Source organism: Symphodus melops, assembly GCF_947650265.1.
Source record: "Symphodus melops genome assembly, chromosome: 8".
Lineage (NCBI taxonomy): Eukaryota > Metazoa > Chordata > Actinopteri > Labriformes > Labridae > Symphodus > Symphodus melops.
In genome coordinates this window covers 9,087,464-9,101,659 of record NC_136698.1, presented here as the reverse complement: position 1 = coordinate 9,101,659, position 14,196 = coordinate 9,087,464, and the positions used below count along the sequence as shown (strand labels likewise).

Below are 14,196 nucleotides of genomic sequence, written 5' to 3'. Positions count from 1 at the left end.
AAACGGAATCTCCCTTTTCAGTGATACTAATGAGACCTTCTAAAATTAACTTCAGTAACAGGCTAAGCAAGTAAGCAAATGAAAAATCCCCCCCCCCCCCGAACCCACTGTGTGCTTAATGTGCAAATTTAAAATTCCTGCCAAACACATGCTGCAGTGAGAAATAAACAGCAGTGCTGCTGTCTGCACTGCCAATTATTGCAAATACACACACAGCATGTAAGTCTGAGGAGAAGGAGGCAGAGGATCAAGGCTTAGGAAGATGATTACACGCCACAGACCTGAGGCAGACCTGCTGGCCTTAATTAAATTTTACCATTACTAAGTAAATTAATAGAAAACTAAATGTTCTTAGTGATCTAAAAGGAAAAGCCGTTTAGCTTTGTGCAGTGTCATACTGAATCTGCTATTATTTCCTTTAAGGTGTAAATAAAACATCCCTCCTGGCATAGTGACTTCTCTCCAAACCAAAAAGCTGAGGTTTAGTTGTAAGATAAAAGGTTATAATCGAGGTAATAACTGAAGTAGATTGTTGAAATACATATACAGAAAAAAACTTTGGTTTCTTTCACTTCAGCGTGTCACATGCTTCACAGACAAGTCAAAATGAGCCTCTATGTTACATGACTCCTCTGACTTCACGACCAGGTGAAGCTATAGAAGGAGAGTCTTGCACTGTCAGGAAGTAATACTGTTCTGTTTCACAAGACCCTGTCAAAACACTTGGTGCTCAAAAATAAGATACAGTCCTTAATTTATTTTCTTGTATGTTGCAATATTCAAAAATCAATACACAGTTGTAATATTGTGACTGTATACATTAAATATGCTTCTATGCCTTTAAGAGATAGGACAGTGGATAGAGCAAGGGACCAGGGAGAGACAGAATGAGGAATAACACAGGTCAGATGCAAACCGACCACTTGGAGGACAACAGCCTCCGCACATAGGGCGCCCGCACCAACATAGCCACCAGCGCTCCTACTGTGTACAGTTTTGGCTTTGGATAGGTTTTACTAGATTGTTGTTGGTTATTTAATTCGGTGGATTAGCCTAAAACTCTCCTGTCAGGTAAATTTGTCAAGAACTTATAAGTGAGCTTCCAGAAATGTTCAAAAAAATCCTGCTGCTACGTAGTCTTGATACATTTCCTGATTACCAGATGACCATTACCTTGAACCTTTGGATCACTGAACACACAAAACACAGAAGAAGTGGCGACTAGCAACCCACTTTAATCCCTATGAAATAGGTTTTTCTTAATGGACATTATTTGGAAACAGGAACACACACGCGTTCCAATATTTTAGTTGTGTGACAAAAAAAAACAAAAACTAAGTGACATCTACAGATGTAAATCACAATACACAAGGCCTGTAGTATGTACATGGTGACAGTGTTGGAAAAAGACAGCTTATCAGTAGTTTTATAATATCTTTGTAGCACCTCTTGAGCAGTATCCTGGAAAAGAAAGATGTGTTGTCCAAACTGGGAAAAAGTTTGTTTAAAATAAGAATGATAATGTTTTGGTTCGGCCAAGTTCGTGAATTCAGGAAAGTAACAAACAGGATATAGCAACGGAAAAAAACAGATCACAATAATTCATATACAATATTTATTTATACATCTAAACCATTAATGATCCATCATTTTCAACATTTTAGGGTTCCTACATATTTTTCCCCTCTTTCAAATATCATAAATTGTCCCTAAATTTCTTTGATCCTTTAAATGGACTCGATAGTTTTGGCCAGTTCATCTTGTGAACAGGAGAGTCACCAGGACAAGAAATGTTCGTGTACCAATTCTGAAGTACAAAGAGAGCGTTTTCTGGGCTGTTCTAATCGTCCTTCAATATGTAAAGACAAAGACGTTAAAATGTGTTTTTGTTTCCCCACATGTAGGAACCCTGAGAGAGTTTTTGGGTGTGAAAAGTGGAGTCGCCAAAATGACTGAATGACATCAATACATAAAGGTCTCATCTGTTCACTAATGTGACACGATCTTCACAAAGATTCCAACGCATCCGGCAGACAAGTCTAATAGTGTTGCATTTTTTCCATAACAAATATTTCTTTCAATATTTGACTAAGACATTTAAATACTGAGTACCCCCTACAATACACTTTTTTTTTCCTTTACCCCATTCCCAAGTTTAATTCTTGCAATATGACAACAACAAAAAAACATAACACCTCGCAGAAAATGTCCTGAAGATGGACAATGTGACACTTGACTTCCACCAGTTTCAAAGCCACGCGTGGCTGCATTGAAAAATAGATATTTAGTTGCTGGTTCTTTAATTTAAGAAAAAAAAAAAAGGGAAGAAGTGAAGTCCATTGTGGCCTTGGTGCTGAGAGGCAGTCCTTGTAATTAGCTTCCTGTACAAAGAAATCGGGACTGTGCTGTTATTGATTTAACACAACGAGGTCTGGAGTTGATACCACCCATTAATAATTATATGCAGAAGAAAAGCACAGCAGCTGACTGAGAAGAAAAAAAAAAAAAAGCAAATCAAGGCCTAAAAAAACAACAACACATAAATCATAATAATGTTAAAATAAAAACCTGTGTTCTCTTTACTTGTGGCTCCAGAAGAGGCTGAAGCACCACTGCAAATACATTAAGTCAAATATAGAAAAGTAACATGCATTAAAAGAGTGCTCTTGTGTCTGTGTGTTTGCCTGCTCTGTCCTGAGCTTTCAGAGCAAGCGAACAAAATGTTTGTGTCCGTTAATACAGCACTCGTTAGAATCCATCTCTGTTAGCTTACTGAGTGGCTTCTTCCTCAGCCAGTGAGGTTGAGGAATAATATAGTGGGGTTGGTTTTTAATACAGGGGTCCGGGTCCATTGTCCTGAGGGAAATGTGAATTGAGGAGGGTCTGCATGTAGGAAACGTAGCCGCTGCTGGGCATGTAGCTTTCAGACAAGTGCTGCGGCGGCAGGGGAGGGGACGGCGCAGACAGGAGGGGGTCAGAGTTCAATGTCGACTGAAAGGGGGTCGATTGGGGAGTCAGCGTGGGGTCCGATGCCAGGGTTGACTCCGTTAAAGCGTCGGTAAGGGCGAGGCTCGTGTCCATTGGGGTCACAGTGTCCATCTGAGTACCATTGTTTAAGGTGGGGGCATCCTGCGGGGTCGGGATGGGCTGGGGCACGAGTTGTGAGGTGAGCGGTGTGTTAATACTGTGATCTTCTGCTGCTGGTGCTGCTAACGGGGCTGCTGTTTGGAGACAGGCTGGGTTATGAGCCGTCTCCATGGGGGTGTCAGCGGGCGGGGCTACATTGAGCGGAAGGCGGGGGCGCTTGGCTGCTTGAGCTTCATCTGCTGGGGGGGCAGTCTCTTGGGGGGCTGGTATGGCCTGAAAACAAACAAAACAGGTTCAGTCTGAGACCATGACGGGACAAACAGGAGTGGGTCTGACATCACTTCTCAAAGGGGACATATTGTGAAAAGCCAACTTTGACAAGGTTTTTGAACTTATATGTGGGTAACCTAAGTTTCTATCAACCCACAACATTTGAAATAAATCCATCCAGTCCTTTGTTTTTGGTCTGCATAAGTCTTACCATCCAGAGAAAATTGCACCATTTGAATTTTTCTCAGTTTGTGACATCACAAGTTGGATTCTGGTAGATAAATCCCCTCCACTCCTCTGGTATCCCCAACCACAGACTTTACCTCCAGACTAGAGTAAAACATTTGTGCAGGTCTGCCATTTTTAATGTCTCTACAGAGGAGTGATGTCTACAGTGAAAACTCACTGTATTTAAAGAGACAGACACCAAAACAGAGTGTTCTGAGAGAGCTGGTTTCTACAGGGTCACAAACCTCCTCTGCTGCTTGACTCATGTTAGATTTGGACCAAAGCTCAGTCCAGATGTCTCATTTAGAGCACAGGGGGACTGTTTGAAAAGGTGAAAAGGGGGGATAATATGTCACCTTTAAGTAAAGACCAAACTGCATGAACTGTCAACGAACGCCTAAATATGTGCAGCAAATAACTGCAGCCAATAAATATCATATGACATTTAGAACACAGCTGTTTGAGTTTCATTCCTGCTGACAATTACCACCAGGCTCAGAGTAAAAACATACTTCTGTTGTTCTTTCAGAACTCCCCTTCCAGTTAGTAATATCAGATACACATACATCAAGCAGCGTCCTGTCTCACAGGTTACCAGTGTTAACTTGACGTTTTCTTTTTTTTTTTTAAGTGGAGGATGCTTTGTTAGAACTGAGCATATTAAAATTCAGGTTGAATTCCAGAGAGATCAAAAACCTGTGAAATCTGACGCGTTTCAAAGTTTTCTCAAAACAAATGAAGATTTTGACTTTCTCCTGACACGCATTATCATGAAAAGCTTCCTTGGCATAAACAAAATGCACTCATTTTTCTCACCAGATATTTATGAAAAGCAGCGGCCTACACATTTGGTCCCACACGCAGCTCTTTATCCATTGTGGGCTGCAACACGTCGGTTGTTTGCTTGAATACATATTTATTTCATCCAAACCTGCTTTGTGGGCCTTTTATTGAACACTTGAAGCTATTGTTGGGCTCCCCTTTTTATCATTCGCCTCTGCAAACAATTCAAAAAACCTACAGAGTGCCTTTAAGTGCCCTCCTTAAATGTTGGATTATAACAAGACTGAATGTCAGCGATGAACTCACCAGTCGAGCTCGGACTCTCTTGGGCAGTTCCTGGTCCAGCAGATGGATCTCTGAGTGTTTTAACATCAGCTGAGTCTGGTCCTGAAACTCAACCTGGATACAACATTAAAAAGCTTTAGATTAATCCTTTTAACATTTCATGTTATCTGTGAGTAATTTACCCACAACTATTCCGGAAGGCTACATCAGAAGGAAACTCATCCAATCATTGAAGGTTAGTGCAAAAAAAAAAAAAAAACCCTGGATAAGCGAGCAAGAAATACTGAAAGTTTACCCAGAAAGTCACAGATGGAGTTCCAGCAACTACAAATGGTTCCATCCAGAACCATGTGTTCTGTCAAAGTGTCCTGAACCCCAAAGCTGCTCATTGACTGGATGAGAGCTTCAGTTTAGTGTTTTAAACGCACAAAGAAGAAGGGGACAAGGTCAGGTGGCGGCCCTGACACGGTGAACAGCTGGAGGTTTGTTTATAATTCATCAGAACGGAGCGCCTTGTCTCTTACTGAAGCGTTGGGAGAGAAGCTAGCAGGCTACAAGAAGAGAGCAAAGAAACACTCTTTGCTTAAGAGGAAATCATTCCAGATCATTCCAGAGGAGTCTGCAGTGTGTTATAAGATATGTCAGGGATGGTAGCGTCAACAACACATGCCTTATGCACTTACTTGAGCCAGTCAAGTATTTCAGTTAGCTCTAAAATCTGTTATGAGAAGACGCAGAGACAAGGTTTCATAGCCTCAATATTTATGTTATGATGTACAAACATTCTAGTTATGCGTGCGTGTCATCAAAACATTTCCACATGTGCTCACAAAACCAGGGTCGAGGGCAGATCCAAGTTTAACAACCTCACTTAACCCTGTCTGCTCATGCATTCCTCTATCTATGCATGTACATTACTTTCAAGATGGCTGCCCTCGACACCAGTCTCAGAGGATCATCATCTTCAATTGTGCAGGTTCTACTTGGTAACCACTCTGCATGTTTTCCCGCTGAACTCCCCCGCACGCACGAGCGACGCCGAATCTCTCCACTTTGTGATTTGAATGTGACGCTGCATACAAGGGCGGCCAACACCAGAGCAAAGAATCAAACCGGAGGAGGGCAGAGCCATCAGACGGAGGACCCCGTTACCCAAAGTTTACAGGTTTAATCACAACGGGTCCCACTACAGAAGAAAATGTGAAGCGCCATGGCTCATAAAACGCTTGTATGTGTTCTTAATCCAGCTCCTTTTTCCGCCCACTGAAGCAGGGAATTACAAATGTTGCCTGAATACTTGGAACTGGAACAGCAGTTGTTAAAGAATACAGTTTTTCCAGCTCTTTTTCTTTATCACACATTTACCTATCAAGTTCTTTCTCTTCTTTTGCCGCTCTGTCTGAACAAAAGATGCAACTTTCCAGCCAAAATTTTTTATTTTTTTTTTAACCTCTACTCGTCCATCCTATGTTGAGCACACAGATTTATTTTGGCGGAGCTGTTTTCACTCATTTCAGGAGGACGGCCTCGGAGATTCTCCTGACCATAATGTACCTCACAGTGGGAGACTATCCCTGTCAAAAAGAAGAGGTAAGGAAGTAGCAGATGGAGCTACAGAGTCAGAGAATGTTTGCCTTAATAGTAATGCTACGTGCAGTTTGGTGGAATCAAGTGTCGGCAAAAGAGGGGACACCAAGATACTGACGGACAGAAATCGTTCTGCAGCCTTATTGCACAGAGATGCTGCTGCGTTCTTACATCAGCCCACTTGGACATTCTGCAGAAAAAAGACGAGGGGTCTGGCAGGAGAAACTGGGTGAAGTCAGAGGGGGGACAAAAAGTGTCCGTTTGCTCCTTTTGGATTTATCAGCAGTTTGTCTGAAAGCTGCAGGTTTAACAGGAAAAGATGGTGATATGTAAGCGTGTGCTTTTTGTTTTTTTCCTCACCTGGTAAAACTTGTGGATGTGCTGCCTGACAAAGGAAGCGTTGAGGGCCTGACCGTCAGGCATGCTGACCACAATTAACTCTCCCACCTCGGGAGGACCGCTGCGTAGGCAGTCATGACTCTGGAGGAGGAGGTGGGAAGGAGAGAGCGAAGATGCAGACAAGGAGTTAGAAGACAGAGAGATAAGACACTCCGCTGAAAAGAAATGTTAACTGAATTCAAAGTCTGGTTGGCAGGACTCGAAGTTCCCCGACGAGACGATAATTTAACTCCTTCCATCATTCTTCTGGTCAACCTTCATTTCCCATCTCAGTCTTTCAAAAAAAAAGGATCTATAGACTCGCTCACCATTATGTTTTCAGGGTGCAGGTTGTCGCAGTATGAGCCGTCGTCGAAGTTCACCTCGTAGTACGTCTGTGCTGCCACGCCGATGATGTCACAGTGGTAGTACCAGCCGTCAACATTACGACCAATCACCCTCTGACCCACTTTTGGACCTTGTGGGCTTTTTGGTGCTGGCCGAGGCTGGACGGAAGAAAGACGTGCAAAAAAGATTAAAGCATGGGACAAATTCAAACATCATTAACAGTTTAGGTCTTTACGGTACTCATTTTGAGTGAACAGAAACTCAGTTGGTTTAAACACATACCAACACATTCATCGGCTTTAAGAAGGTCATAAAACTGTAAGGTGTAAAGCTCCGTTTCCACCAAGCGGTCCGGTATGGATCAGTACAGTTATGTACGGTTTGGTTCGCGTGCCCTATTTGGTAGGCGCCGTCTAAGCCGGATGCCGATAGCCGCGTCAGCTACGTAATAGCGTGACATTACAGAGCTCCAGCTTATCTCTTTAGAAGCTAATATTATATGTCGAAAGGATCAAATGTGACCACTGCTCACTTGTTTTGTATCTAAGAGAGAGGAGAAATAACTTCATAGTGTTTTGCGCTGCGGACGCTTGATATCTGAACAATGAACAAACCCCTGAGGGAGACACTGTACATTGGCATGCGGCTCTTTGTTACGAGACGCAATCAAGCTTGGTTTCAGAGAAGGCGGTGAGCTGCAGGGAGAAATAAAGACGAATAAACAATCGACTGTGTATTTAAATACGGCCGGGTTGTGTTCGTCTTTTAACGCCGCACACCAACGGCCTGCAGTGTTTAGCTCCACATTTTAGGGTGGGATCGATATACTTGGCACCCCAACAGAAGCGTCCCAATAAATAGGAAGGCACGGGTTGGTGATTTGGAACTCTTTCTCGGCTTTAATCGATGGAAACGCCATAAAATGCGTGCCGTACCGAGAGGAACTGAACTTAACGACTTGTGGTGGAAACGGGGCTTGAGTTGGAAATTCTGATTGACGACCTCTCGCCGACTCTCTCCAAAGCATGACTCTTTGTTTGCTCTTACCTTGGGCGGGACCCTTTTATGCCGGTGGCAGGTGACGGAGACCACGTAGGGCCAATCTGCGGGTTTCATGACGACTCCGGCGATTTGGGCGCAGGTTACGTGGAAGGAGGTGGCACAGTTCCCGTACGAACACTGGATACAGGCGCCGCGGTTCTGACTGGAGTTCTTGCTGTGACAGAACACACACTTCTACAATGAAGAGAGAAAATAAAGATTCCAGTTAGTTTTACAACGATTCCGGCTCACCTCCTCTGCTGTGCGGTTTTTCTTTGTCATAAATATTCAACGGTTATGGGAGATCTCTTGAAGCTTCCAGGAGGAACGTTCAGGTTTGTTGTTTTTGGCGACCTCTCCCACTGGGAATCTTTGCCGTAGAAAATTTGTAAAAGAATGGCTGTTTCTTTAAAAGGACAAAAACAGCCTCGTGTGACACCATTAGAGGGCATGAAGGGGAAAGCCATTTCTGCGGGTGGGCCTGGTTACAGGAATAGAAAATGTATACATCTTGTTGCTGATGGCCGCGTTTTCTTTAGAGCGTCAAAAAGGCATCAGTATACCATTCATCCATCCATCCATTTTCTGCCGCTTATTCGAGGCCGGGTTGCGGGGGCAGCAGTCTAAGCAGAGACGCTCAGACTTGCCTCGCCTCAGACACTTCCTCCAGCTCTCTAAGGGTGCGCCCAGCCACCCTACGGGGGAAGCCCATTTCGGCCGCTTGTATCTGTCGATCTAAAGCTCCATCCTACCCCCACTTATGAACAAGAACCCGACGCACACTAAAGTCCTCAACCTGAGGCAAGGACTCCCCACTGACCTGGAGAGGGCAAGCCACATCGTATTTCAGTTCCTTTCATAACCAGTTAAAGACTCATCACAGGAGCTTTAAGGTTTCAGAGTGCTGAAACTGCTCGAGTTCATTTCAGGGAATCTTCTGGGATGACGGATGGTAGCCTGACAACTTCTGGGGGTGATCACAATCACAGATCCTCTTCCACGACACATATCTCAAGTGTTTCAGTGAACTTGCTGTTGACACAGACTTTTCACCAAAGTCCTGACAAGATTCCACATCCTATTTGCTGTCAATGTCGATAACATCCCCAACGAGGAGCGATGTCCCGAAGTGATGATGCTTCACAAGGGGTGGACGAGAGACACCTTTTTGATTCTGTTTGGTACTGTAACAATTTAAAAAAAATAATAATAATAAAAGAAGAGGTGTTTGTGAAAGCATTAAGTGCTAGTAGCCTGGTGAGACACTCCTCCATTCCCTGAAAATGTCAACACTTATACTCTTCGTTAACAGCTTTCTATGTGTTAATAACAGCAGCCTAACTGTCACTGTCGCGTCACAAACATCTGTTTTCTTCTTCCTTTGTCTTGCATCACTTCTTTAACTTCTGCTCTTGCACAATAAAACAGGGACTTTACTGTTCTCCCTCACAGGACTTTTTCCATCCCTACATTTGCAGTGTGAAATTACAACCAGCCAACCAAATCTTTGCCTTGGGCCGGGCTCCTGGTCGACTCGGAGACTCTTTGACATGTACAACCCTGCGTGAAAACCCATCGTCATTCCTTTCCATGTTGAATCCTTTCCCTCCATGTCTGCCCTGCCCTTATCTTCACACTTGCCTTGCCCATCGCTTCATTTAGAAAACACAGACGGAACAAGAGAGACGGGCTTGAAGAAGAGATGAAATAAAGAGAGAGAATCGCAGCATGTAAGGGAATTTGTTCTGTCAAACTGAGTGATCTTATCGCTACACCGGGGTAGGTGTGTTTAAAGAAAATCTCCCTTTCAAATAATGATGAAAACATCTATCTTTGAAGAAATCACCTGCCATTGGAGAAGAAAAGAGTGTTGGATCGCCTCCTCGTGACAACAGGGTTCGATCTGCCAGACAGACTGGAGCTATTACCTAAACAGCTTTGACAGCTCGCTCATCATGTGCTCCTGGTATCTTATTGTGCACTTTTTTTATTGTTTATTATCTATCATCACACACTCCCTCTCTCACCCGTCCGTCTCCATCCTCCTTCTATTGACAAATCACACCGTGAGCAGCTGTAGCCTGGAAGATCAATAACAAATATATATTCTTTATTAAAGTGCCAATAGTTCATTTTTGTACCAGAGTTGAGGGGGGATGTTCTACAGCTCATAACAGAGCTGTGTGATATATTTCACCAGCTGGCATAGTTTGTAGTTTCAGCAAGTAGGCGTTTCCACTGCTAGAATCAGAGGCTGACGACATGACAAGAGAGCAGCATGAGAAAAACTCAGGAATCAGGGATCCAGTGTCCACCGGGTGTTTTATATTTAAACGTACAACAATGCAGAATTGTATTTGAGTGTTTACACTACAATGTCTGTATGAATGATGGTGGCTGCCATGGCAGACAACATGTCTACTGTTGCCGTGGGGTGGGGAGGGGCGTAGCAGAGAGAACAGCTTTCATGATTCCGTGCCAGCCTCGATGTCATCTTTTGTTTTTGAATGAGAGCCCCCTGGTGGCTGAATCTACATCCTGTGCAAAATCTGTTTTTTAGACTGTTTTTATTACCTCTGTGCAAAAACTTGCACAGAGGTAATAAAACTTACTTTCTTATTGTGTATACTAGATAATTTATATTTGCTGCTTGTATATTACATTCATTATTGTCATTTCTTTATTTATACTACGTTGTACATTATTAATTGTAATTATTCTTTCGGTCCAATTTTTCACCTCGGGGTTTCTGGAGTTTTTATGATTTACATTTCCCTCTAATGATTTGTAATCCTCAGTTGTATATCATTATAACATTTGAGTTGATTCTTAAAAATATAGACTAACACTGCAAACTTAAAGGCAGGGTTGGTCATTTTTTCAGATACAGTTTTTGTGATCAATTATTTATTTTGTACTTAACACACAAATGTAAATACATTTTTTACAAGGAAAAAAAATAATTTTAAAAAGTTAAAAAAATAAATAAAAAAAAAACAATTCTGATACACCTTTTAATATGTTGGTTGGAATTGTCTTTATGTCCTGATATAAACCAATCAAGCCTCTCTACCTCATGCATGCACGAGCCAAGGCACTAGTAGAGCATGTAAGTGAGGGGCGTGGCTTTTGAGGGAGCACTGAGGGGAGGGGTTGAGAACGGAGAGGATGCTACTTTCAATATTATGCTAGTTTTCAAACATTACCCATCCTCCCTTTAAAGAGAAACCAGTAGTTCCGTTAAAAACCCTTCAATATGTTTCTGCATGTTACAGGTGAGTGGACTGGAGGTGACAACCAGTTATAAAGGTTGAGTGATGATTTATTGAAGTGGCTTGCTCGTCCAAGATTGAGGCGGTGTTCTCAGAAGAAAAGGCACTGCAGCTCTTTTAGGTGCAAGACACGACCTTTGGGAGAGGTATGTCTGCAGAGGATTCTGGCAGTGTTACTGTGCCTGAGAAATCCTGAGAAAAACTAAGACAAAAGCTGCTGGTGTGAAATCTCTCTTTGTCTGAAAAAAACAAATGTTCAAAGACAGAAGGGAAAACACACAGATTGCTGAACACGGGGAAATTGTTTCACTTGTTTCAGGAGTTCGTGTTCACAGCCTAGTCATTCCGATCATTACACCGCAGAGTTTCTTTGCGTGGCGTTTCAAAGAAGGATGGAGGAATCCTGCTCTGACAGCACTTTGATGCAAATGTCACCCAGCTTGTCTTTGATAGATTATTCAGAGAGGTGACAATATTTGATTAGATTTGTCATATTGCACCAGCAAGCACTGCTGTTCCCTGTGAAGTGGGATCATGTGAAAGGAAGAAGGAGACTGAGAGAAAAAGGGAAGAGAGGAGGACGAGTTGTGTTCAAAGACGTGGACAAAATGAGAAAATTGCCTTTCGCCCACGGGATCGATTCACTTCATTTGGCGCGGTGAGTAACGACGGCTGATTATTCAGCTACTCCCCTCAGTACATGTCCCCCCCCCCGCCCTCCCCATGTCCTCCAGTTGTCTTAAAAGGAGGAAAAATCCATCCAGCAGGGTAGGATGGCTCCAAACAGAGAGTGACAGATACAGATGCAGTGAGCAGGAAAGATAGAGAGACTTTCAGACTAAGACATAATAAGAATGAGGTGAAATACGAATGTCGCTAGCCGTCCTCGAGGAGAGACAAACTCACCAGATTTTTGCGTGATTCTGGGACGGCGGTGACGTCCACCGGCTCCCTCTCGACGGCGTTGACGAAGCGAGCTTCAGCCACAGCTATGGCGCAGATGACATGGACCCAACTGGTTTCAACAAGAGACACGCAATAAAACATCAAGCTTTGGATGATGCAGAAACAAGGGCAGAAATGTGAATAACTTCTGGCGTGTGTCCTGCATTTTCAAGCAGTGATCAAACTGATATCTAATTTTGAAATCATAATCTTGGAAAACTTCTATCAAGCATTCCTCTGTTTTATTCATGTGATAATGTTGGTAAAGGTCTCATAACAAGTGGTTTTAAAACTACGCTTTTTATCACCATCTCTAAAGCTTGGCTTACACGACAGAATAATGGAGTTGATTTGGGGTTCGATTCCCCCTCCTGAAAGACGCTCGGGGTGTTTCTGACTCACAGCTGCTCGGAACACATTATCTTTTAGAGTGACGAGTATGAAGATACAATGTTAACGTTGCTGATCTGCACAGAGATCGTCGAGGACGCCTTGATTTATCTTGACGATCATATCATGAAATGTCCTGGCGGAAGTTGTGTGCGACTACAAAAACCGTGAGAGGTGAGGAAGGACACTTTCAAGTGGACAGTAGTGGCGACCGGTGGCAAGGTGCACAGAGAGTGACAATGTACCCTCAAGCAGTCAGTGAAGAAAAAATAATCCATGTTGTCGGCTCCACCCAGACCTCTCTTGATCCAAAACAGTCTTTTTTTTTTTTTTTTGAAGGTATTTACCTCTCTGCACAAAGCATTCAAATCACATGTACTCATGGTCAAGTGAGGTGGTGCATTCCTCCGCCCTAATTTTCACATCTTGAAGTGTGTGCATGCTTAAGATTATGGAGAAGAATACCAGTAAAGATTCTCCGTGTGTGTGTGTGTGTGTGTGTGTGTGTTGGCGGCTTCTTGGACTAAAGAGAGAAACCAAAGCTCTTCTCACTGACTCGTGGAGACTTGTTGCTCCCTCCTGAGTCGATCTCAGGAGGGAATTCTAGTCTGTGTTTTATTCTTAGAAAATTAAAACTCAAAGCTATGCCACTAACCGCTTGTCAGTTGTAGTCTTCAGCGCTCCTCCCCGCAGGTTACAAAGACAACACTCCTGAAAACACACACAGCACATGAGGATCGAGTTTAGGCAGTGAGCTGACACAGACACATACTGTGGATCTCCTGAGCTTTTTGTAGGCAGTATCCTGGTGTGTCACCGTTGTAGCTGCTCGGGAACAGAATCAATCCTTTTTTTAAACACTGCAGATTTTTACTCCACATGAGTAACTGCACTCTGAGGGACGATGATCATGTTTTAATAGACTATGTTGTTTAATTAAGCTGCTGCTCACCACTGTCCAGGCTCCTGCTGCACACCTGGAGCACATCCAGGGATCACTCACATGGTCTGGCTTCACACCGTAACAACCTGCAAGAGAGGAAAGACCGGCTTCAAACCCTTTTCTTTTAACATTTCGTATATGTGCAGTTTCAATCACAACTCTCAGATTTGTATTCATATATTCAACAATGACGGGCTCTTTATGTAGGCCAATATGCTGAATGATTTAAATGGACTGAGCACATGGGATGCATAGGTCCATGTTTTAATTGAACGGGTTGTATGTGCTGCTTGCCAAAAAAATACATCTTCATGAGCCAAATATTGTGGTAAACGTATCCTCAACAGTTGATTGTGTTCACACATAACTGAAGTAGGCTGGACGTAGGATAAGAAAGCAAGTGCATGGTGTGCAAATAGGCCTTTGTGTATATCTAGCAGGCTCTTAGCTAGTTTGACCCAAGTCAAGAAGCATTTCAGCTAAGAGGGCTCACTCCGGGCTACCACAGGTGAATTGAGCCGACAAGTTGTTGCACTGTTGTAGCAGAAACTCATCTCCCGGGCTTTCTATGTTTCCAACTAGAGCTGAAACGATTCCTCGAATAACTCGATTACAAAAATTCATCGAGGAATTTTCACT

The 14,196-nt window shown here is 43.1% G+C and overlaps 1 protein-coding gene across 2 annotated transcripts in view; it reads right to left on the bottom strand.

Annotated features, from left to right (window-relative positions):
* Positions 1–1,219: 1,219 nt before the first annotated feature.
* kdm4b (lysine (K)-specific demethylase 4B) overlaps positions 1,220–14,196 on the bottom strand; it is a 42,670-nt gene continuing 29,693 nt past the window's right edge. For both annotated transcript variants that reach the window (XM_079349987.1, XM_079349988.1), the window contains exons 15-22: positions 13,567–13,643; positions 13,270–13,325; positions 12,186–12,294; positions 8,014–8,202; positions 6,948–7,124; positions 6,601–6,720; positions 4,675–4,767; positions 1,220–3,360 (exon numbers count right to left, since the gene is read on the bottom strand). In XM_079349987.1, coding sequence (XP_079206113.1) covers positions 2,830–3,360; positions 4,675–4,767; positions 6,601–6,720; positions 6,948–7,124; positions 8,014–8,202; positions 12,186–12,294; positions 13,270–13,325; positions 13,567–13,643 — 1,352 coding nt within the window. In that variant the 3' untranslated portion in view covers positions 1,220–2,829. The remainder of the gene's footprint in view (positions 3,361–4,674; positions 4,768–6,600; positions 6,721–6,947; positions 7,125–8,013; positions 8,203–12,185; positions 12,295–13,269; positions 13,326–13,566; positions 13,644–14,196) is intronic.